Source organism: Eptatretus burgeri, chromosome 6 (genome assembly GCF_056783735.1).
Source record: "Eptatretus burgeri isolate ZD-2024b chromosome 6, Ebu_testis_v1, whole genome shotgun sequence".
Taxonomy (NCBI): Eukaryota; Metazoa; Chordata; class Myxini; order Myxiniformes; family Myxinidae; genus Eptatretus; species Eptatretus burgeri.
The window spans coordinates 77972388-77996584 of NC_140966.1; the positions used below are offsets into that span (position 1 = coordinate 77972388).

The following is a 24197-nucleotide window of genomic DNA, read 5'->3' on the forward strand; positions in this document are numbered from 1 at the left end:
AGGTCCACCCGTGACTGGTTCCCGGCGTTAGTCCGAGAGGGTCACGACTGGATTGTCCGTCCGGTGGGCGACGTGCCGCGATTCGAGTTACGTGGCCGTCAGCACGCCGGCGGGCGCGAATACCGCAACACTGGTGTCAGGTCGTGCGATACAAATTCATCGCCCTCCTCGCGGCACTGGTAACGGAGAACGGGACAACGGGCTCTCCTGTCTCCAATTAAATTCACGGGAATCGGTCCAGGGGTGAGAGAAGCGACCCCCGATTCCCTCCAAATTACGAGCGAGCAAATTAACCCTTCACGAGAAGCAAGATGGCGTCTCAAGGCGAGCGGGTGCCGGGTGGATTAGGTATGTGTAATAGTAATGTAGAATCCATGGCTCAGGACGAGATCACCGTGCAAGAGAAACCCGTACCAGAAGGTTGGGAAAGGCATCGATGCAGTTCATCTGGTCGGTTTTTTTATTATAACCCCACCGCTAAATGTAGTCAGTGGGAGTGGCCAGGGCAGGTGACAATACAGCACGTTATGGAACTCGTGCAGAGCATAACCAACGAAATGAAGAGAAATACGCAACAAATGGAAAATAAAAAAATGGATGGAAACGCACTCGAAGCGAAAAACCAATTAAAAGAAAGCCAGGAGGAGACAGAGGAGGGATTGAAGGTCGAAACGGTGGAGTGTGAGAAAAGACTTCAAGACATGACGAAGAGAGTTGATAAGCTGGGACTGGAGGGAAAAACGGAGACAGAGGAACTGGGAAGACGGGTAGAAAACCACAAGCGCAAGCCGGAAGAACAGTTAGAAGCCAAAGCAAAGTCTGAGTGTGCGGAGATGAGAAAGGAATTGGAAAAGAAAGTTTCTGAGTTACAGAAACACCAAAACAAAGAGAGGGAACTACAAAACGAACTGAGAGTGTTAAAAGAGGAAAGGAAGAGAACGGAAAATGAAACTTTAAGAAACCACACTGTACAGATCTAACAGCTGGAAGCGAAGGCCAGACTAAAGAATGAGGAACAAGAAAGAGTAATGAAGGAAGAACGAATGAGACAGGAGAAAGAAATCAGTCAGTTGAAAGAAATGACGAGATTGCAGAAGGAGGAACAAGAAAGACAGTGGAATAGAAAACTGAAAGAGTATGAATTTGAAACTGAACGACAAAAGGAAAAAAATAGGTTTGAATACGAGGAGAAAGTAAAGGAGCAAGGAATGAAGCAGGAAGGAGAAATCAGGAGATTGAAGGACACAACGAGATTGGAGAGGGAAGAACGAGAGGAACAATGGAATAGAAAACAAAAAGAACATGAATCTGAGGTTGACCAATTGGAAGAAAAGCTGAGGCTGGAGTACGAGATAGACAAAGAACAGCGAATGAAACACAAACAGGAGATTAACCAAATGAAGAAAACCATGAAACTGGAGAAGGAAGGACAGGAGAGGAAACGAGGAAGAGTAATGAGACAGCAGCAAATGAAACACAAAAAGGAGATTAACCAAATGAAGCAAACCATGAAACTGGAGAAGGAAGGACAGGAGAGGAAACAAGGAAGAGTAATGAGACAGCAGCAAATGAAACACAAAAAGGAGATTAACCAAATGAAGCAAACAACGAAACTGGAGAAGGAAGGACAGGAGAGGAAACGAGGAAGAGTCGTGAGAGAACAGCGAATGAAACACAGGAAGGAAATGAGCCAATTGAAAGAAACGATGAGATTGGAAAACAAAAAGCAGGAGGAACAGTGGGAAAGAAAACAACAACTCTATGAGTGTGAAATTGAACAACTAAAACGGAGGGAGAACGAACAGCTAATGGGGCTCAGAGAGAAAGAACGACTCAGATGGGAAAGGAAAAGGAACCAGGAAGAGACAGAAAAAAGGAACCAGGAAGAGACAGAAAAAAGGAACCAGGAGAGAAAATGTATAGAGACACGGGAGACAGAAAAAATAGAGGAGAGACTGCACGATGAAGACGGGGTGAGTGACGCACACACACACACGGAGGTAGTGGAGGACAATGGGGGTGAGCTGGCGGACCGTGCAGGGACCCGGTGCGAGCACCTGGATGGCCTCCTCCAGGAACGAGGGGAGCGAGTATGCCCCCTTGAGGCGAGTCACGACCAGGTGAGTTCGGTCGTGCTTTGTGAGGTTGAGGGGAGGAGTGCTGTGGACGGGTGCACGGAGAGCTTGGGGGGTGTAGAGGCCCCGGAGACCCTTGTGGGGACACAAATCCCCAGTGTGGTTGTCCCTGTGTGTGTGGTGCAAGGTGTGAGTGCGGCACCGTGTGTGGAAGCGACCCCGTGTGTGAGTGGTGTGGTGGCGATGGTGCCAGAGTACGTGCTTCCCAGCACGCCGTGTGTGGATGAGGCACCGTGTATGGAAGAGGCCGTGTGTGTGAGTGAAACGGCCAGTATGAGTGAGGAACCGCGGGTGAGTGCCCCCGCGTGTGTGGATGAGGCACCGCGGTTAAGTGCCCCCGCGTGTATGAGTGAGGCACGGTGTATGGATGAGGCACCGCGGTTGAGTGCCCCCGCGTGTATGAGTGAGGGACGTTGTGTGGAAGAGACCGCGTGTGTGAGTGTCGCCGTGTGTATGAGTGAGGTACCGCGGGTGAGTGCCCCCGTGTGTGTGGATGAGGCACGGAGTGTGAGTGAGGCACCGCGGGCGAGTGCCCTCGCGTGTGTGAATGAAACGGCCAGTATGGTTTGTGTGAGTAGTGAGGCACGCGTGAGTGAACGGCCGTGTGCAAGGTCGCTGTGTGCAAGGGAGACCGTGTGTGTGAGAGAGCGGTATGAGACGGAGATGTCGGTCGGCATGCGGGAGCACGCAGCCGCGTCTCCCCGTGTGAATGTGATGGAGTGGACTGTGTGCGTCGTGACACGCAGGTATGCGTGTGTGGAATGGAGGCGACGACGGAGACATGTGAGTAAAGAAAGCCGAGTAGCGGCTGTAGCTATTTCGGGGACCGTGCCGGGTTCGCCCAGCAGTGAGCACGCGGTCCGTGCTGTGCAACGCACGAGACCACCACGTGCTCGCTTGCGAGAGTGAAGTCCCGGTCCGGAAACGCACGCGGTGGATTTGCCGATCCCGCGGACGGACAAAGTTTAGGCAGGTAAATGGATTTGGACCGGACGGGTTCTCCACGCGATCGTGTGTGTTAAGCTCCAACGGGCAAAACACATGTGTTCGCGTGGGAAACCCCTCGAGACGTGGGGCTTGTGTTTTTTTTTGCGCACGGTGACGTCATGGCTGCACGTGTGGTTGGAATCCGGCAGGAGGGGTATCTCTGCCGAATGGTACCGTCCAAGGAGGGACGAGGTACACGTGCAGCTGCATGACGTCACGGGCAGGTGCGAAATGCGCGAGTTGCCGCGCGGGTGCTGCGTATAAAAAAAAAAAAAAAAGCAAGCCTCACTTTCGGGTGTACAGGATTCCTGGGCAAGGGGTGAAAGACCCCCTTACCCAGGGGCACAGGATGGAAACTAGTTAGGGGGAAGGGTTAGCTTAGCTAGACCGACTTCATGGGGCAGGGGTAAGTCCTCATGGAGTCCGTGGAATGGATTAGTTAGAGGGATTGTAGCCAGATTTAGGTTGGGAAATAAATTGATTTTTGGGACATTTGAGGACAGTGACAGACTTGTGGATGTGTAGAGGGGACGTAGCTTAGCTACGTAGTGTTAAAAGGAACGTGCTGTAGTTTAAGGGACGACGTGGGAGCACGAGTTAGTTAGGGGATGTAGTTAGAAGGATGGCAGAGTTCAGCGGTGTGTGTGTTGAAGAGTTGTGAGGTGAGTACATGATGAGTGAGTGAGGCCAGCGGGTCTGTGTGGATGGAGCGAATGGGGAATGCATGGTGCGATGAGTGATTGGGGGGAGGAGTGACTCCCGCCCAAGGGACCCCGGGGTCAGAGTAAAGTGAGTTAGCTGGGTTAGTCAAATTGAAAAATGGAGGTCGTTTTGTTGTTGGTGGGAGTGTAGGCTCGAAACCCATTTGGAGGGGTGCAGGAGCCCTGTTGACGGGCTTGGGAGCGTGGCTGCGAAAGGTGAGTATCGCTGAGAGGGTACCCCGGGCACCAGGCTAGTCGGCCGCGGTAGGCCATGGGCCCATGGGGGGCCGGGATAGAGTAGTGGGCACGGGTGCGCCTGCTTGGTGCGGGGGCCCGGGGCGCCATTAGCCGCGTGGGCAGTGTTGTGGGCACGGGTGACCCTCGGAAAGGGGCCTGGGAGGCCGGCCTGCCACGTGTGCGTTTCAGGGGAGGTGCCATGGGGGCACTCCCGGTGTTAGGGAGCTGGTAGGCTCGGAGGCAGTGTAGTGCCCGGGGTGCCATAGCGGGAGATTCGGCAGAGGGTCGTGCCTGCCAAAGGGAGCCACGTGTCCCAGCCAGGAGACCGTGTGAGGGCACGGAGAGAAAATTGGGGGGGCGAGGCCCGAAATTGTGAGGACACCAACACAGGCGACGGGAATCTGGGTTGTTAGAACCAATAGTTTAAGCGAGAGGCGCTTGTTGAAAGCCCCGGGGTAGTTTAACAGTTAAATGGTTAGGGTAGATTAGGAGATGTACCCCTCCGCACCATCCATCCCCTCGCTGTCGTTGTGGGCCGCTGGACCCACTTGGTGTTAAGATCGCCGAACTCTGGGGAGGCCATCCTGAGGCTTCGTTGGGCCTCGACACAGGACGTTAGCTCTCCCTTATTCCCCTCCGGGAAGGGAACGTAGGGGTTGGGAGTAGGCTAGGTGACAGGATAGGTTAGCCGAACAAGGACGATAAAGGGGGTTAGGGGACGATTTATAGAGGGGAAGTAAACATAAAAGTAAAAATAAAAAAAATAAGTTGGGGCTAAATTGGGGTTTGACAAATTAAGGGAGTGGGTATGTACAGTGACAGGCAAAGGCGATAGGTGGGAGGGAGACAGGTAGGTAGGTCCGAGCCCACCTTCCAAGTGGCCAGCACCACCGCACTCCCTCCACCAACTTCCACTGACGGCAAAAGCTGGCCAGCTTCATCTGCTGGCTGTGTTACTGCAAGGCCTGTGCCGGCCAGTTCATCGGCTGGCCGTGTTTTGCTTCAGGGCGGAGGCCGGCCAAGTTCATCGGCAGCTGTGTGCTGCAAGGCCTGTGCCGGCCAGTTCATCTGCTGGCTGTTTTTCTTCGAGGCCTGTGCCGGCCAGTTCATCTACCGGCTGTGTTTGCCTGCAACGGTCTTCTTCTGCGGGCTGTGTTTGCCTGCAGCGGCCTTCTTCTGCGGGCTGTGTGTTGCCTGCACCTTTGCCATGCCATGCCCACTGCCCATGTTCACCAGCCCCGTTCAATTTTTGCTTTGCCCCCCCCCCCCCTGTTCATTTCCATGTGCGCCAGGATCCGCAAGGCAACAGTTTGCAAGGTGCGAGGACTGCCCTGTTGGCAGCTACAACACGGGCCTGCAGTGGCGGCCCGTGCACCGTGTTTGCGTTCACTGCATTCAGTTCAAACCGTTCATGCATCCATTCGTTGTGCTCATTGCGTGTGCCACTTGAGCTGGCACGGAGACTGCGTTGTGCGGCCCATGCACCGTTGTGGTTCACTGCGTTCAGTTCAAAAGGGAAGGCCTTGGACTGCGTGTGAGCAGCCAGCCACGTTCCCTGTCACCTGCATTGTTTGAGCCAGAGACTGCATGCGGGCAGCCTGGCTCCCTGCTAACTGCTTTCTTTTTGCAGAGTTCAGTGATCCTGGGCCATGGTTTAGTGTAAAATTTGTAAGTTAAGGTTAAGATGTACTGTAAATATGAGTGCGCCCCCGGCATGTTTGTCTTAGCGCCGGCAATTTTATTTAAGTCGTCCGTGTGAGTGAGTTTGTTTAGATAGTTACGCAGCCCTCAGGTTATTTATTTTGGGGACACGAATACCATGAATGTCGCACTCAGGGATCCGTAGGTAAAATGTACTAGGGGAAAACTACACATGATGGCACACGAAAATTTGACGACTCGGGACGAGTCTGTAAAAAGGGAAGGGGGTAGTGTTGTGGTTACCAAATTCGCAAACCACCATTCAGGTCCCTTAGGTGAGGTATCTCGGCAAGTATATGTGTAGTTAGGCCCAAACCCGTTGTCTAGTGGGAATACATGTCATTTATACGTGCTGCGACTCTTCAGGATAGCCGTTTTTCTTTTACTATCTTTATTTTGGACCAACCGCCATGATTACCATCACAACCACAACATCAACCACCGACCACAACCACCGCTTCACCACAACCGCCACGACCTTCACGTCACACCTCGCAACCGTAGCATCGCCACCGTTCTTGCCCCGCTGTGGGTACCGGTGTTGGACTCGTGCAGGGCGCACGTTGAACAGCGTGTACAAAATCACGGATTTTGTGCTTCAAAAACGGATCAAAAACGACACACGCCCACTTTTTGCCGTCCAATCGGTGAGCGAGGGGCGATTTGGCCCCGCCTCCAGAACGATCGATATATGCAAATTTGTGGATCAAAAAGCCTTCACGCCCACTTTTTCTCGGGCCAATGGGGAGCGAGGTGAAAGGTCAAAGGGAGGGGGTCAAAGGCGAAGTTACGGGGGGATAAAAGGACGGTGTTCGTCAGTCAGCAAAACGAGAAGGAGTCGGAACGGAGAGAGAGGAGTGTGGAAGTCTGGAGCCCGAAGCCTGCAGTAGCTGGAGAAGCTGAAGAGAGTCGAACGAGGAGAGCCCAAAGAAGAGTCCAGGGTGGAGAGTCCAGAGGCGGAGAGGCGGCAGCGGCGAAGGCAGACGAGGGGGTGCTCGCGACGGTGCCGGGAGCTGCACGCCCGAGGAAGGCCGGCAGCGCGACCTGGCCGAGGTGGAGACGCACACCAGGGATAATAAAGATCCTCTATACCCCGAGCATCAGCAACCCCCTCCTGTTTCCCCCCGCGCTGAGATAGTGCGACCAAGGGGGCCCCTTTCCCACCCCCTGCCAGGCACTGTCCGCGAGGCCCGCGGAGTGAGGCGCCATCGCCGCTCCGCGTCTCATCACCAGACGGGTAGGCGCGACCCGGTCTCGGCCTCAGGCCCGCCTCATCCTTGAGGGTATTTCTTTTCCTTGGTTTTGGGTATGTGTTGTCGGCGCCGTCTGTGAAGTAGAATTGTATAAGTGTTGCCGTGTGCTCGGTAGTCGGTATTAGCTCTGCATTGTTTTCGCTTTTATATTTGCTTTTTGTGTAAATGGAATTGTGTTTTTTCTGTGTGCTTTTGGTGGAAATGAATGTGTGCTTCCCGTGTGCCGAGAATAAATGTGCTTTGTTGTTGAACTGTCTCCCGCTTCGCTTCGTCTTTTCCCCCATTGAATCCCCATCTTGCTTCACGTAAAGGGTTGGTAGTGGGCTGAGTACGCCCGATAATTAATCGAACCGTCGAGGTCGACGATAACACCGCTCGGTTATTCTGATAGTACGGAACGGGTCGCTTAAGTGGCCCGTGTCCGAAGTCGACCTGCGGCGAGGTGCGATCGCCCGGTCTACCCTCCGCGTGGGTACTTAGGTAGTTCGAATTTGGCGAGCAACCCTATCCCACGCGGGGGCTGATTGGCTCGATCGCGGTGAGACCGAAAGGTCCACCCGTGACTGGTTCCCGGCGTTAGTCCGAGAGGGTCACGACTGGATTGTCCGTCCGGTGGGCGACGTGCCGCGATTCGAGTTACGTGGCCGTCGCACGCCGGCGGGCGCGAAGACCGCAACACTGGTGTCAGGAGTGGGATGCAAATTCATCGCCCTCCTCGCGGCACTGGTATTGGAGAGCGGGACAACAGGCTCTCCTGTCTCCAGCGAAATTCACGGGAATCGGTCCAGGGGTGAGAGAAGCGACCCCCGATTCCCTCCAAATTACGAGCGAACAAATTAACCCTTCACGAGAAGCAAGATGGCGTCTCAAGGCGAGCGGGAGCCGGGGGTATTAGAAATGGATGTAGAATGTGTAGAATCCATGGTCCAGGATGGAATCCCCGAGCAGGAAATGTTGATTGTGCAGGAACACGGACTCGCCCAACTGAACCCAGGGCCCGAGGTGGGTGCGGCAGCGGCCGCGGTGTATGACACCTCCCCCCCCCCTCTCCACCAAGACCCTTCCCCAACCCTTGCCGAAACGGCTCAGCTGAGTGCATCCAACATGGCCCAGCTATTCACCATGCTGGCGGCAATGAACGAAAAGATGAATGCGAAAATGATCGAAAAATGGATGCGAATATGAAGAACGAAATGAAAGGCATGAACGAAAAGATGGATGCGAATACACAAAAAATGGATGAAAAGATGGATACAAATACAAATGAAGTGAAAACGACGATGGATGCGAATACACAACAAATAAACGAAAAGATGGATACAAAAATGAACGGAATGGAAACAAACATGAAAGAAGAAATAAAAGAGCTGCGGGGTGAGACGCAGAACATGGGCCGATGCCTGCAGGCGGGCATGAAGGCCGTGACCAGGGAGCTGGGAATGGCGACTTCACGTGTGGGAGCAAACGAGCTGGGTGGGGGTGCAACGGCTGACAGGCCCGCGGTGGAGGCGGGTGAAAAAATAATTCGTGGAACGTGTTGGGCGAGTGTCGTGACGATGACCGAAAGGGAAAAATTAAATGGGGAGACCAAAACGTGTGAGACGAGACACGAGGTGACGACAACAGAAATAATAGTTGAGACAAGGGAGGTAAAGGGTGAAGAGTTGGCAGAGACACGGGAGATGGGAACGATAGAGGGAAGACTACACGATGAAGACGGGGTAAGTGACGCGCACGCACACACGGAGGTAGTGGAGGACAATGGGGGTGAGCTCGCGGAGCGTGTAGGGACCCGGTGCGAGCAGCGGGATGGCCTCCTCCAGGAACGAGGGGAGGGAGTATGCCCCCTTAAGGCGAGTCACGACCAGGTGAGTTCGGTCGTGCTGCGAGGTTGAGGGACGAGTGCTGTGGACGGGTGCACGGAGAGCTTGGGGGTGTACAGGCCCCGGAGACCCTTGTGGGGACACGAATCCCCAGTGTGGTTGTCCCGGTGTGTGTGGTGCAGGGTGTGAGTGCGTCCCCGTGTGTGGCAGCGACCCCGTGTGTAAGTGGTGTGGTGGCGATGGTGCCAGAGTGCGTGCTTCCCAGCACGCCGTGCGTGGGTGAGGCACCGTGTGTGAGTGAGGCCGTGTGTGTGAGTGAAACGGCCAGTATGAGTGAGGCACCACGTGTGAGTGGTGTGGTGGCGATGGTGCCGGAGTACGTGCTTCCCAGCACGCCGTGTGTGGATGAGGCACGGTGTGTGAGTGAGGCACCGCGGGTTAGTGCCCCCGCGTGTGTGGGTGAGGCACCGTGTGTGGATGAGGAACCGCGGTTGAGTGCCCCCGCGTGTGTGAGTGAGGCACGAGTGAATGGAGCACCACGTGTGAGTGGTATGGGTTGTGCAAGGGAGACCGTGTGTGTGAGAGAGCGGTATGAGAGGGAGATGTCGGTTGGCATGCGGGAGCACGCAGCCGCGTCTCCCGGTGTGAGTTTAATGGTGTGGACTGTGTGCGTCGTGACACGCAGGTATGCGTGTGTGGAATGGCGACGGAGACGGCGACAGAGGAGAGAAAGCCGAGTAGCGGCTGTAGTTGTTTCGAGGACCGTGCCGGGTTCACCCAGCAGTGAGCACGCGGTTCGTGCTGTGCAACGCACGAGACCACCACGTGCTCGCTTGCGAGAGTGAAGTCCCGGTCCGGAAACGCACGCGGTGGATTTGCCGATCCCGCGGACGGACAAAGTTTAGGCAGGTAAATGGATTTGGACCGGACGGGTTCTCCACGCGATCGTGTGTGTTAAGCTCCAACGGGCAGAGCACATGTGTTCGCGTGGGGAACCCCTCGAGACATGGGGCTTGTTTTTTTATGCGCACGGTGACGTCATGGCTGCACGTGGGGTTGGAATCCGGCAGGAGGGGTATCTCTGCCGGATGGTACCGTCCAAGGAGGGACGAGGAACACGTGCAGCTGCATGACGTCACGGGCAGATGCAAAGTGCGCGAGCTCTGAGTTGCCGCGCAGGTGCTGCGCATGAAAAAAAAAAAAAAAAAGCAAGCCTCACTTTCGGGTGCAAAGGATTCCTGGGCAAGGGGTGAAAGACCCCCTTACCTGGGCACAGGATGAAAACTAGTTAGGGGGAAGGGTTAGCTTAGCTAGACCGACTTCATGGGGCAGGGGTAAGTCCTCATGGAGTCCGTGGAATGGATGAGTTAGAGGGATTGTAGCCAGATTTAGGTGGGGAAATTGATTAAAGAGATTAGGAGACAGTGACAGACTTGTGAATGTGTAGTGGGGACGTAGCTTAGCTACGTAGTGTTAAATGGAACGTGCTGTAGTTTAAGGGACGACGTGGGAGCACGAGTTAGTTAGGGGATGTAGTTAGAAGAATGGCAGAGTTCAGCGGTGTGTGTGTTGAAGAGTTGGTGAGTTGTGAGGCATGTGCTTGGTGAGTGAGTGAGGCCAGCGGGTCTGTGTGTGTGGAGTGAATGGGGAATGCATGGTGCGATGAGTGATTGGGGGGAGGAGTGACTCCCGCCCAAGGGACCCCGGGGTCAGAGTAAAGTGAGTTAGCTGGGTTAGTCAGATTGAAAAATGGAGGTCGTTTTGTTGTTGGTGGGAAAGTAGGCTCGAGACCCATTTGGAGGGGTGCAGGAGCCCTGTTGACGGGCTTGGGAGCGTGGCTGCGAAAGGTGAGTATCGCTGAGTGGGTACCCCGGGCACCAGGCTAGTCGGCCGCGGTAGGCCAAGGGCCCATGGGGGGCCGGGATAGAGTAGTGGGCACGGGTGCGCCTGCTTGGTGCGGGGGCCCGGGGCGCCATTAGCCGCGTGGGCAGTGCAGTGGGCACGGTGACCCTCGGAAAGGGGCCCGGGAGGCCGGCCTGCCACGTGTGCGTTTCAGGGGAGGTGCCATGGGGGGCACTCCCCGGTGTTAGGGAGCTGGTAGGCTCGGAGGCAGTGTAGTGCCCGGGGGTGCCATAGCGGGAGATTCGGCAGAGGGTCGTGCCTGCCAAAGGGAGCCACGTGTCCCAGCCAGGAGACCGTGTGAGGGCACGGAGAGAAAATTGGGGGGCGAGGCCCGAAATTGTAAGGACACCAACACAGGCGACGGGAATCTGGGTTTATAGAACCAATAGTTTAAGCGAGAGGCGCTTGTTGAAAGCCCCGGGGTAGTTTAACTGTTAAATGGATAGGGTAGATTAGGAGATGTACCCCTCCGCACCATCCATCCCCTCGCTGTCGTTGTGGGCCGCTGGACCCACTTGGTGTTAAGATCGCCGAACTCTGGGGAGGCCATTCTGAGGCTTCGTTGGGCCTCGACACAGGACGTTAGCTCTCCCTTGTTCCCCTCCGGGAAGGGAACGTAGGGGTTGGGAGTAGGCTAGGTGACAGGATAGGGTAGCCGAACAAGGACGATAAAGGGGGTTAGGGGACGATTTATAGTGGGGAAGTAAAAATAAAAACAACAAAAAAAAATAAGTTGGGGCTAAATTGGGGTTTGACAAATTAAGGGAGTGGGTATGTACAGTGACAGGCAAAGGCGATAGGTTGGGAGGGAGACAGGTAGGTAGGTCCGAGCCCGCCTTCCGAGTGGCCAGCACCACCGCACTCCCTCCACCAACCTCCACTGAACGGCAAAGGCTGGCCACTTCATCGGCTGGCCGTGTTTTACTTCAAGGCGGAGGCCGGCCAACCTCATCGGCAGCTGTGTGCTGCAAGGCCTGTGCCGGCCAGTTCATCTGCTAGCTGTTTTTTTCTTCGAGGCCTGTGCCGGCCAGTACATCTGCGGGCTGTGTTTGCCGGCAGCGGCCTTCTTCTGCGGGCTGCGTTTGCCTGCTGCCTTTGCCATGCCATGCCCACTGCCCCTGTTCACCAGCCCCCGTTCAATCTTTGCTTTGCCCCCCCTGTTCATTTCCATGTGCGCCAGGATCAGAAAGCAACAGTTTGCAAGCTGCGAGAACTGCCCTGTTGGCAGCTACAACACGGGCCTGCAGTGGCGGCCCGTGCACCGTGTTTGTGTTCATGCATCCATTCGTTGTGCTCATTGCGTGTGCCACTTGAGCTGGCACGGAGACTACGTTTGTGCGGCCCATGCACCGTTGTGGTTCACTGAGTTCAGTTCAAAAGGGAAGGCCTTGGACTGCGTGTGAGCAGCCAGCCACGTTCCCTGTCACCTGCATTGTTTGAGTCAGAGACTGCATGTGGGCAGCCTGGCTCCCTGCTAACTGCTTTCTTTTGCAGAGTTCAATGATCCTGGGCCATGGTTTAGTGTAAGATTTGTAAGTTAAGGGTAAGATGTACTGTAAATATGAGTGCGCCCCCGGCATGTCTGTCTAGCGCCGGCAATTTTATTTAAGTCGTCCGTGTGAGTGAGTTTGTTTAGATAGTTACGCAGCCCTTAGGTTATTTATTTTGGGGACACGAATACCATGAATGTCGCACTCAGGGATCCGTAGGTAAAATGTACTAGGGGAAAAGTACACATGATGGCACACGAAAATTTGACGACTCGGGACGAGTCTGTAAAAAGGGAAGGGGGTAGTGTTGTGGTTACCAGATTCGCAAACCACCATTCAGGTCCCTTAGGTGAGGTATCTCGGTAAGTGCATGTGTAGTTAGGCCCAAACCCGTTGTCTAGTGGGAATACATGTCATTTATACGTGCTGCGACTCTTCAGGATAGCCGTTTTTCTTTTACTATCTTTATTTTGGACCAATCGCCACCATCACAACCACAACATCAACCACCAACCACAACGCCGCTTCACCACAACCGCCATGACCTTTACCGTCACAACTCGCCACCATCGCATCACCGTCATCTCGCGCCACTCATGGGCACCGATGCTGGACTCGTGTAGGGCGCACGTTGAACAGCGTGTACAAAACCACGGATTTTCTGCTTCAAAAACGGATCCAAAACGACACACGCCCACTTTTTGCCGTCCAATCGGTGAGCGAGGGGCGGGTGGCCCCGCCCCAGGGCGATCGATATATGCAAATTTGTGGATCAAAAAGCCTTCACGCCCACTTTTTCTCGGGCCAATGGGGAGCGAGTTGAAAGGTCAAAGGGAGGGGGTCAAAGGCGAAGTTACGGGGGGATAAAAGGACGGTGTTCGTCAGTCAAAGGAGTAGTAAAGGTCGGAACGAGTCGTAAAAGTCGGAGCGAAAGAGTCAGCAGAACGAGAACGAGTAGTAAAGGTCGGAACGAGGCGAAGGAGTCGGAACAGAGAGTCAAGACTTCGCGGGCGGTGGAGCTGCTCGTCGTGTGCGTTGAAGTCGGAACGGAGGGGACGAGCTGTGGAGAGGCGGCGAGGGCGGACGAGGGGGTGCTCGCGTCGTGAAGGAGCTGCGCGCCCGAGGGAGGCCGGCAGCGCGACCTGGCCGAGGTGGAGACGCTCGTCGCACATAATAAAGATCCTCTATACCCCGAGCATCAGCAACCCCCCTCCTGTTTCCCCCCCCCGCGCTGAGATAGTGCGACCAAGGGGGCCCCGTTCCCACCCCCCTGCCTGACACTGTTCGCGAGGCCCGCGGAGAGAAGCGCCATCGCCGCTCCGCGTCTCATCACCAGACGGGTAGGCCCGACCAGGTCTCGGCCCCAGGCCTACCTCATTCTTGAGGGTATTTCTTTTCCTTGGTTTTGGGTATGTGTTGTCGGCGCCGTCTGTGAAGTAGAATTGTATAAGTGTTGCCGTGTGCTCGGTAGTCGGAATTAGCTCTGCACTGTGTTTTCACTTTTATGTTTGCTTTTTGTGTAAATGGAGTTGTGTTTTCTTTTTTGTGTGCATTTGGTGGAATTGTATTTGTGTGCTTCCCGTGTGCCGAGAATAAATGTGCTTTGTTGTTGAACTGTCTCCCGCTTCGCTTCGTCTTTTCCCCCATTGAATCCCCATCTTGCTTCACGTAAAGGGTTGGTAGTGGGCTGAGTACGCCCGATAATTAATCGAACCGTCGAGGTCGACGATAACACCGCTCGGTTATTCTGATAGTACGGAACGGGTCGCTTAAGTGGCCCGTGTCCGAAGTCGACCTGCGGCGAGGTGCGATCGCCCGGTCTACCCTCCGCGTGGGTACTTAGGTAGTTCGAATTTGGCGAGCAACCCTATCCCACGCGGGGGCTGATTGGCTCGATCGCGGTGAGACCGAAAGGTCCACCCGTGACTGGTTCCCGGCGTTAGTCCGAGAGGGTCACGACTGGATTGTCCGTCCGGTGGGCGACGTGCCGCGATTCGAGTTACGTGGCCGTCGCACGCCGGCGGGCGCGAAGACCGCAACAATATTGTTGCGGATTCGCGCCCGCCGGCGTGCGAACGGCCACGTAACTCGAATCGCGGCACGTCGCCCACCGGACGGACAATCCCGTCGTGACCCTCTCGGACTAACGCCGGGAACTAGTCACGCGTGGACCTTTCTGCCACACCACGATCGTGCCAATCGGCCCCCCGCGTGGGATAGGGTTGCTCGCCAAATTCGACCTACTTAAGTACCCACACGGAGGGTAGACCGGGCGATCGCACCTCGCCGCAGGTCGACTTCGGACACGGGCCACTTTAAGCGACCCGTTCCGTACTATCGGGATAACCGAGCGGTGTTATCGTCGGCCTCGACGGTTCGATTAATTATCGGGCGTTTTAGCCCACGACCAACCCTTTACGTGAAGTAAGATGGAGATTCAATAAAGGAAAAGACGAAGCGAAACGGGAAAACAGTTCAACATAAAGCACATTTATTTCGCGATGAACGGAAAGCACACATATACAATTACACCAAAAGCAAATGTAAAAGAAGAAGAAGAAACACACAATAATGCACAAAAAGCAAATGTAAAAGCAAAAGACAATGCAGAGCTAACCGACTACCAAGCACACGGCAACACTTATACAGTTTTACTTCACAGACGGCGCCGACAACACATATACTCAAAGCAAAAGAAAAGGACCACCCTCAAGGATGAGGGGGTAGGCGGGCCTGGGGCCGAGACCGCGTCGGGCCTACCCGTCTGATGATGAGCCGCAAGATGGCGGTGGCGCCCCGACTCCGCGGGCCTCGCGGACAGTGTCTGGTAGGGGGTGGGAACGGGGCCCCCTTCTCGCACTATCTCAGCGCGGGGGGAAACAGGAGGGGGTTGTTGATGCTCGGGGGAAGGAGGTTATCTCCCTGTCTCGGGTCCCGCGACGAGCGTCTCCACCACGACCTCGGTCGCGCCGCCAGCCTCTCCCTCCGCAGCTCCCCGACTCCGACACGAGCACCCCCTCGACCGCCTTCGCCGCCGCCACTTCTCCACAGCTCCGTCCAACCGCCTTCTCCGACTCCTCTCTTGACTCGTCCCAACTCTTCACTGACTCCGAACTCTTAACTGCTTTTCCCAACTCCACCGACTGCCAACTCTTAACTGTTTGGCGAGCGCAGCCCCTTATATGCCCCGTGGCCTCGCTCCTTCACCTTCGACCCTTTACCTCCGACCCTTCACCTCTAACTGGCTCCCCATTGGACCGAGGAAAAGTGGGCGTGAATGCTTTCTGATCCATGAATTTGCATATAGCGACCACACTCCAACGCCCCTGGAGGCGGGGCCAAATCGCCCCACGCTCGCCGATAGGACGGAACAGAAGTGGGCGTGAGTCGTTTTTGATCCGTTTTCTTTGGAAAGGCCGGCGCTTTTGCACCCCTGCTCAGTGCGCGCCCTGCACGAGTCCAGTATCAGTGCCCACAAGCGGCGTGGGAATGACGGTGATGCGATGGTTGCGAGGGCGAGTTGTGACGGTAAAGGTCGTGTCTGTTGTTGTGAAGCGGCGTTGCGGTTGGTGGTTGTTGTGTGATGGCTGTTGAGACGTGGTTGGTGGTGGTAGTAATGGCGGCTGGTCCAAAATAAAGATAGTAAAAGAAAAACGGCTATCTGGAAGGGTCGCAGCCCGCTTGAATGACATTTATTCCCTCTAAACAACGGGTTTGGGCCTAACTACACATATACTTACAGAGATATCTCACCTAAGGGACCTAAATGGTGGTTTGCGAATTTCGTCAACCACAACAATATATATGTATGTATATATATATATATATTTATATATATATATATATATATATATATATATATATATATATATATATATATATATATATATATATACATATATATGTATATATATATATATATATATATGTATATATATATGTATGTATATATATATATATATATATATATGTATATATATATATATATATATATATATATATATATATATATATATATATATATATATATATGTAATCTGTGCTTATTACAGCGCGTGCGCTGTATACAATTGCACCGAGTTTGAAATGTCCCCGGCGTCGTCTACCACGTCTCCGGTGGGTCCGGTGTCCCCCCCCCCCCCACGTGCCTCAAGACAGCCAATGACGGCCGTCCGGTAGATGCAGTGTGTAACCTTGACGGAAATACCCGAGTATTTCAATGGAAATTTGTGAAACTAATGTGTTATATATGTGAAAACCATTTAATTTATTGCTTCACGGAAAAAAAACGAAGAAACGCTCCCCTCATGTACGAACGAACGAACGAAAGACGTCATTTCCGTCCACCATGGCATTTCGCGCCGAACGCAGAAAGCTAAGTTCTTCTGATGCCATCATTCTCTTTAATATCAGCCATAAACAACTGTTTCGTCATGCATTAGTAGTTGAAATTTACTTGCAATCATTCATTTGCGGCCTCCTGCCATGCTGTATCGAACGATTTCATTCCTTCTGTTATATATAAAGGTGCTTATCACAATAATAACAATATGTTTACATTTCAAATATTAAGTATGCTTTTTAATTGTTTTTCAACTGAAAAAGCATAAATTGCATGTTTTTACATGAGTGTACTCATTTGATTCACCACACGCGCTGTATTGAAGGATTTCACTTGTTTCAATTGTAATGTGTTTATTTCTGGCTGTCGTCGATCTTTCTCAATATATTCTCAAAGTCCAGGATCTGAACCCCCCTCTCCCCATTGACCCTTGGCTTCCACGATCGTGGTTGGAACTATCGCGGCATTTTGCAGGAAACTAACGCCTGCAATATTGGAGGATTTACTGTATTAACTTATCTTTATTTTTTGTTTTTTAAATGTTGTTTCTGGTACTTGGAAAACTCGCAATATTTTCAAGTTTCACGATAGTATATGTCAGTGATATCACATTTTTTAAACAAATTAGAGCATCGTCGGGATATTTGTCTCGATCATTTCTTCTGTGTGCAGATGCACACACGCACATGCACTCACCAATTACTAAAGCGTCTCACATCCCTTCGGGAGCAGGCAATGTTCTATCTATACTGTATGGAGAAATATAAATGTAAACTGTGCACCGTATAAAGGCCCTGTCACACCTTGACGATTTAGCCAACGTATGCCTGACGTGTGCAAAATTGGGCTAAAACGCCGGCACATGTCGAATATGTTATGGGTAAGTTTGTATACATTAAGAGCACGCTGGCATACATCGTAGTACGCTGGCATACGTCGTAGAACGCTGGCATACGTCGTAGTACGCTGGCAAACGTCGTCGTTCGCTTTTCCATGCTTCAAATTTCCCGACGTATGCCAGCGTATGACTCACACGTTCCGCATAATGCTGGCCATTAGTTGTAGTAAGGCACGTTATGCGATCGTTGACACACGTCGACACACGTTACTTGTAAGGTACTCATAAGTTGAAACACGTCAATGTAATGGTTAGCGTCAGTGTTCCAAACTCCCTGGTTTTTAAAAAAAAAAAATTATCTTCGGTATGATGGTCATGTTGACACTTCGATTTCTAGTGCGGTTATAATATAATATAATATAATTAAAAGGCTGCCACTCAACGATTTAAATCATAACCGTCATACCGAAGAAAAAAAAAATAAAAAAACCAGGGAGTCTGGAACACTGACGCTAACCATCACCTTGACGTGTTTTGACTTATGAGTAACGTAAAAGTAATGTATGTCGACGCGTGTCAACAATCGCGTAGCGTGCCTACAACTAATGTCAGCGTATGCGGAATGTGTGTCATAAGTCGAGTACATCGATAAATTTTCAACATGCTGAAAATTTCTCGACGTACTCGGCGTACAATGACGTATGCCAGCGTACTACGACATATGCCAGCATGCTCTTAACGTATACAAAACTTATCCATAACGTATTCGACGTGTGCCAGCTTGTTTCAGCAAATTTTTCATACGTCGGCATACGCTAAGGTGTGACAGCTGCTTCACACTTCGATGTCTAGTGCGGTTATGATTTGAATCGTCGAGCCGCAGCCTATTAATGGCCTATGCCACGTGATCGTCGGCGATACGCTGCCGCGCTATGCATAAGTTAGACTATCGTTGGGTATAGGTTGTGAACACCGACAACACGCTCAGCATTCCTTGGTATAAGTTATCTACATGTGATTAAAAAGTTCTGTGTATGTTACTAATAAGTTATGCATACATCCAACACGTTATTATACGCCCAAAAATTAAAAAAAACATCAATAGTTCAGCGTATGCCAGCGTTTTACATACATTTTGATACGTTGCCATACTATGGCAAATCGTCAAGGTGTGATAACGGCTTAAGCACGGTGTACCGTGCACCCAATAATCACATAAATAAGCACTTTAGGTAGATGGAGTGAACCTTTAACAAACTGTGAGTGTTTTTCAACAAACAAATGATGAAAAGCATGGCACAAACTAAATTGTATCGCTTTGCAAGTTCATTTAGCGCTTTGCCTTTTATGTTCAGATGAGGACGATTCCTTTAATTGGCAAGAAAGCTCTCTATATTTCTGCGCAGAATTGACCAAGCAGTTATTTAACTTTGCACTGTCATACAAAGATGAGAATTGCTCATTTCACTTGTACTTCTCTGAAGGATTGTATTTTGTAACAACATTGCTGCTGATCACCTCCGTCACCGAAGGTGGACTTAAGTTATGTTTTCACCCGTCTGTGAGCATGATATCTCAAAAAGTTATGGACGCATTCAGCCGAATTTTGGAGAACAGGTTCGGTTTGTGACAAGGCCAAATTGATTAGATTTTGGTGAAGATCCGGATCCGGATCCGATAATTTTTTAACTACCCCACACACGCAAAATATAAAGTGGTGTTAAGCAATAGGTTCACGCCAGTCAATCCCTCAGTCCATCTATCCACAAATGTCAGTTTATGATCGAGGAACAACTTAATTTAAATTGAATGTTATATTATGAACACCAATCAGAACATGAATCGGAAAACAACCCGCTGTTTAACAGTATGTTGTCTGAATTTGTCCCGATCATGCATGCACAGAGAGGAGTGAGATTAAAAAAAAATTTACTCTGCCTACTTGGCAATGAAACAAAATTGAAAATCAGTCTAAACAGGAAAGTTACTGTTTTTAAGGACATCATAAAGGACACATTCAGCAGGCATGAAGAACTAATGTAATGTATTGGATAGGGTTGTGCAAGAGCCATTGCATGAATGGCGGTAATCTTCTGTAATTAATTTTTTATATGACCTTTGCAATCTTTATTACCCTGAGCACGAAGCGAAAAACGGGGTTAAGCAATTGGTTTATGTCTGTCTGTCTTCTCAGTATACGATCGTCACTGTGTTTGAGGAATGACTTATGTAAATCGAATGATATATTTTGAACACAAATCGGAAGACAAGTTTGTCAATTTACAGTACTTTGGCTCTGAATTCATCCAGATCGCGCATGCGCAGAGGAGCGAGATAAAAATGTTAGTGTGCCTACCTGGGAGTCAGAAAAAAATTGAAAATCCTTCCAAACAGGACACTTACTGTTTCTTAAGGATGTTATATAAGGACACAAACAACAGGTATGAATACCTAATCGAATGTGTTAGATACGGTGATATAATAGACACGGGGGAAAATGGTGGTAAAACGTGAAAATTAATTTATTTATATGTCTTTAAACCTCTTTAAACCTGTATTTAAATTAAATTATATACTTAAATATTGTAGAACACAAATTACCTTCATAATAATTCAAGAAACCATGCTATGTATCGATATACAGCACGAGAGGGCGTGACACGAGAGAGGGTATCGTGGTGAAGAAGAGGCTGTTGATATGGCTATGTATGATAACAACTGACGCTGCATTGTATGGTGATCAATAAAGCTTCCATCTCCCAAACTGCGATTCAACGTCGTCTTATTACGCATGTATATAAGCCTGCTTCAGAAGCATTAAGCATCTGGATTTTTAAAAACGATCTTTGAAATCATTATTTTATTTAAATTGAAGAATATACTGTGTGGGGTAATGTATTCTATGAACTCTCAAGTTATTAGATGCGAATCTTCACCATTAAGAGATTGGGCCAACAAATAATATATCAGATGATATTTCAAAAAGTTGTGAACAGATTATGATAAAACTTGGTGGATGAGTTGGGTATATGACAAGAACAAGCTGAGCAGATTTTGGTATGTGACAAGGACGAATGGTCCGGATGCAGATCTGGTCTATCAGTGGGATACAAAATGTAAATTCTTCAGCCTGGCGGAGGTATGTGCTCTACTGAGTGTTGCTGTAGTTTTTTACGATCATAAAATAAAATAAATACCTCATTAATACATGAATTCTAATTGAAATGGATCGATATCAATAAGACATTGACCTTGTTAGCCTGGATAGTGTGGAAGTCCTTCCCATGTACACGCATTCCCACGTCAAAGTTCTTCTGCTCCTGCACTGTCCATTTGGCCAGTTCACCTAAAGCACAACCATCATAAAGCACTTGATTAGACAAGTAAATGGGTTGCTCCACTTGGAATTTCCATGGAAGCATACAACTCATTATGTAGAGATCTCACTTTCAATTCCCATATCACTGTATTGATTTCTTAATTGGCAACAAATGTCGTAATTTGTGTAAAACTGCACTGATCACTCAATGTCTTCATCTTGCATGTGATACTCTGCTGGGCAAATTGTTTAAACCTTCAACCCTGGATCATCTAAGTGTGAAACTTCAATCCTACATGCAAGAGCTGTCTAAGAGTTGGATATACAATTGGCTCGATGTTACCTCCCTCGGTGCGTGAGTTAGCCCGTGAACGACGAAGAGCTTCTCGTGCCTTGTAATTACACCTGTGGAGCTCCCAAAGCACCTTAAAACAAAAGCATACAGACGAGTGATTGTCATCAAAATATTATAAATGATCAATATTAATAACAAGTTGTGCCACCCGTTCAAATTGGGTTCTTTATACTTTAGTAAAACATGAAGATTGTTGTTTACAGCTGTAGGAAAAAACTCGGGAGTGCAACACTGTAGTGATCAGCCAAATAGCCTCAATTTGCTTGTTTAAGGTCATGCAGGATCGTGCGACCACTCATTCGTGTATAGTCACCAGAGTCTGAATAACCATTGAACAGTATATTCATTTCCATTCTAAGTACGGAAAGCAAATATTTAAATACAATCGGTTGGATTCCCGACGAACATCAACCTTCCAATGTGCAGGTGCAGTCCTAGCTCTGCCCCTCTCCCAATGGAGCGAGGCATCCGATGTATGACACACGATCATCTAAAGCACTGTTATTTCATGTTTTTACGTAAATTTGTAAAAACTGGCAGAGGTATGTGCTTGAAAGAATTGAAATTTTTTTCTTGTGACATTGACCTCAGGACTACGAAAATAATGCAATGCAGCAAATCTTGGAGAGATTGGCAAAAGGGTTAGAAAGCCTACAAGGAGAAAACAAAACAAACTCGCTCATTTTTTCACACACTGCCACAAGAAAACTGAACACGTGACAGGTTGTTGCGATTTATTTATGTGATATCATGGGACACAGATGAGGTGTAAACCTTTGATAGAGATAAATGCTGAATAATAAAAAGTTCATTTCATTGTGACCTAATCAAGTAATGCTGCCTTGTAGCGAATGTTTTCACATCGGGATCAAACGATAGAAGTAACTCAATTCCGAGTATGCCAAATGATGGCAGCAATCACCGCATTTCACCATCGTCACATTGACTGAATGAGCACTCAAATCTGAGCCTGGGAAATGGCATTCCCCGCCCGAATCAGTTCCTGCTCCAACTCATCGAGGGTCTGTGGCAGTCTTGGCAAGGATAAATCATATCCGAGAGTTGTTCAATTGGATTTAAATCTGGGAAGATGACAGCCCAGGTTGTCATGACATTAACGTTGGCATTGACAACAACATTCTTTGTTCAACTGCCTCTGTGAGCATGAGCATTATCATGTATAAAGATGATTACTGGACCATGTTGTTGAAGGATAGGCAGCATATGCTGCGGTATGAGCTCATCAATGTAATGATCTGTTGTAAGACTGCAATGATTATGGATCAAATTTGTGTGAAAGGTTTCAGCATCATCACCCCACATCATGACACTTCCACATCCAAAATTTGCGGCTTCCTGCACAGAGACGAGGTCATATCGGTCACTTCGTCTTCTGTAAACACGTGCATGCCCATCATACCTTTCAAGGAGAAACCTGGATCAGTCACTGAACAAACCACTTTCCCACTGCTTACGTGTCGATCAGATGTACTGATTTGAGACCACTGCAACCGTGCTTGAATGAGTTGCGGTTCAGATATTGGATGCTGAACAGGACGAGCACAAATCCCTGCATTACAGAGATGCCTCAAGACAGTGACACTTATACTGCAAATTCCAGGGAGTGTGTTTGCAGGAATATGGACAGTTTGAAATATATTCTGTAGATGGGTCGTGTGAATGCATTGGTTCTGAGTGGCAGTCGTTATCCCAGGAAGTCCACCTCTTTAAAATGCATAAAATCAGACTTTTTCCACCTTTATTTACACATCGTAGCCCACAACTTCCAAGTGAAAAACAAATTCGACAAATTTCAGAAACTTAATTAAAAAGTACACAACTAAAATATCTTGGTGGATAAGTGCGCACCCCCTTAAAATAGCAAATCTGGCCTGTACGGTCGGGTGGCAAGAAGGAGGTCATTACTCAAAAATGCCCACCTTGAGTCACATTTGAGGTATGTGAAAAACCACTTTGGAGATTCTGAAGGCATGTGGCAAAAAGTTTTGTGGTCTGATGAAACCAAGATGGAACTTTTTGGCCTAAATGCAAAACGTTATGTTTGGCGCAAACCCAACACAGCACATCACCCAAAGAATACCATCCCTACTGCGAACATGGTGGTGGCAGCATCAGCTTATGGGGATGTTTCTCATCAGCAGGGACTGGGGTACTTGTCAGGATAGAAGGGAAAATGGATGGAGCAAAATACAGAAAACTCCAAGAGGAAAACCTGCTGCCCTCTGCAAGAAAGCTGAAATTGGAACGGAAGTTGATCTTTCAGCACGACAACGACCCGGAGCACACAGCTATAGCTACACTGGAGTGGCTAAGGACCAAAAATATAAATGTCCTTGAGTGGCTCAGTTCGAGCCCTGACTTAAATCCAATCGAAAATCTGTGGCATGAATTGAAGATTGCTGTCCATCAACGCTCCCCACACAACTTGACTGAGCTTCAAAAGTTGAGTGCAGAAGAATGGGTAAATATTGCTCAATGAAGTTGTGTAAAGTTGGTAGAGACCTATCCCAACAAACTTACAGCTGTAATTGCTGTCAAACGTGCTTCTACCAAGTATTAACTGAGGGGAGTGGGACACTTGTCCAACCAAGATATTCCAGTTTTGTATTTTTAATTCATTTTCTGAAATTTGTAGAATTGTTTTTCACTTGGAAATTGTGGGCTACGATATGTAAATACACGCACGCACGCACGCACGCACGCACACATAGATATATGCATAAATATATACACATAGATATATACATACATACATACATACATACATACAAACACATACAGATATATATATATATATATATATATATATATATATATATATATATATATATATATATATACACATATATATATACATATATATATATATATATATATATATATATATATATATATATATATATAGTGTTACGGTTGTGGAAATTCGCAAACCACCATTCAGGTCCCCTAGGTGAGATAACTTTTAAGTACATGTGTAGTTAGCCCCAAAACCGTTGTTTAGAGGGAATTAATGTGATTCATTCGGGCTGCGACGCTTTGAGATAGCCGTTTTTCTGTTCTATCTTTATTTTGAACCAACCACGCTCCAACCAT

At 49.6% G+C, this 24197-nt stretch overlaps 1 protein-coding gene across 9 annotated transcripts in view; it reads right to left on the reverse strand.

Annotated features, from left to right (window-relative positions):
* Positions 1 to 24197, reverse strand: part of LOC147025128 (mesoderm induction early response protein 1-like) — a 212033-nt gene that overhangs the window by 43356 nt on the left and 144480 nt on the right. For all 9 annotated transcript variants that reach the window (XM_085885788.1, XM_085885795.1, XM_085885789.1 and 6 more), the window contains 2 exons: positions 21072 to 21153; positions 20661 to 20755 (listed from right to left, as the gene is read on the reverse strand). In XM_085885788.1, the coding sequence (XP_085741914.1) occupies positions 20661 to 20755; positions 21072 to 21153 (177 nt within the window). The remainder of the gene's footprint in view (positions 1 to 20660; positions 20756 to 21071; positions 21154 to 24197) is intronic.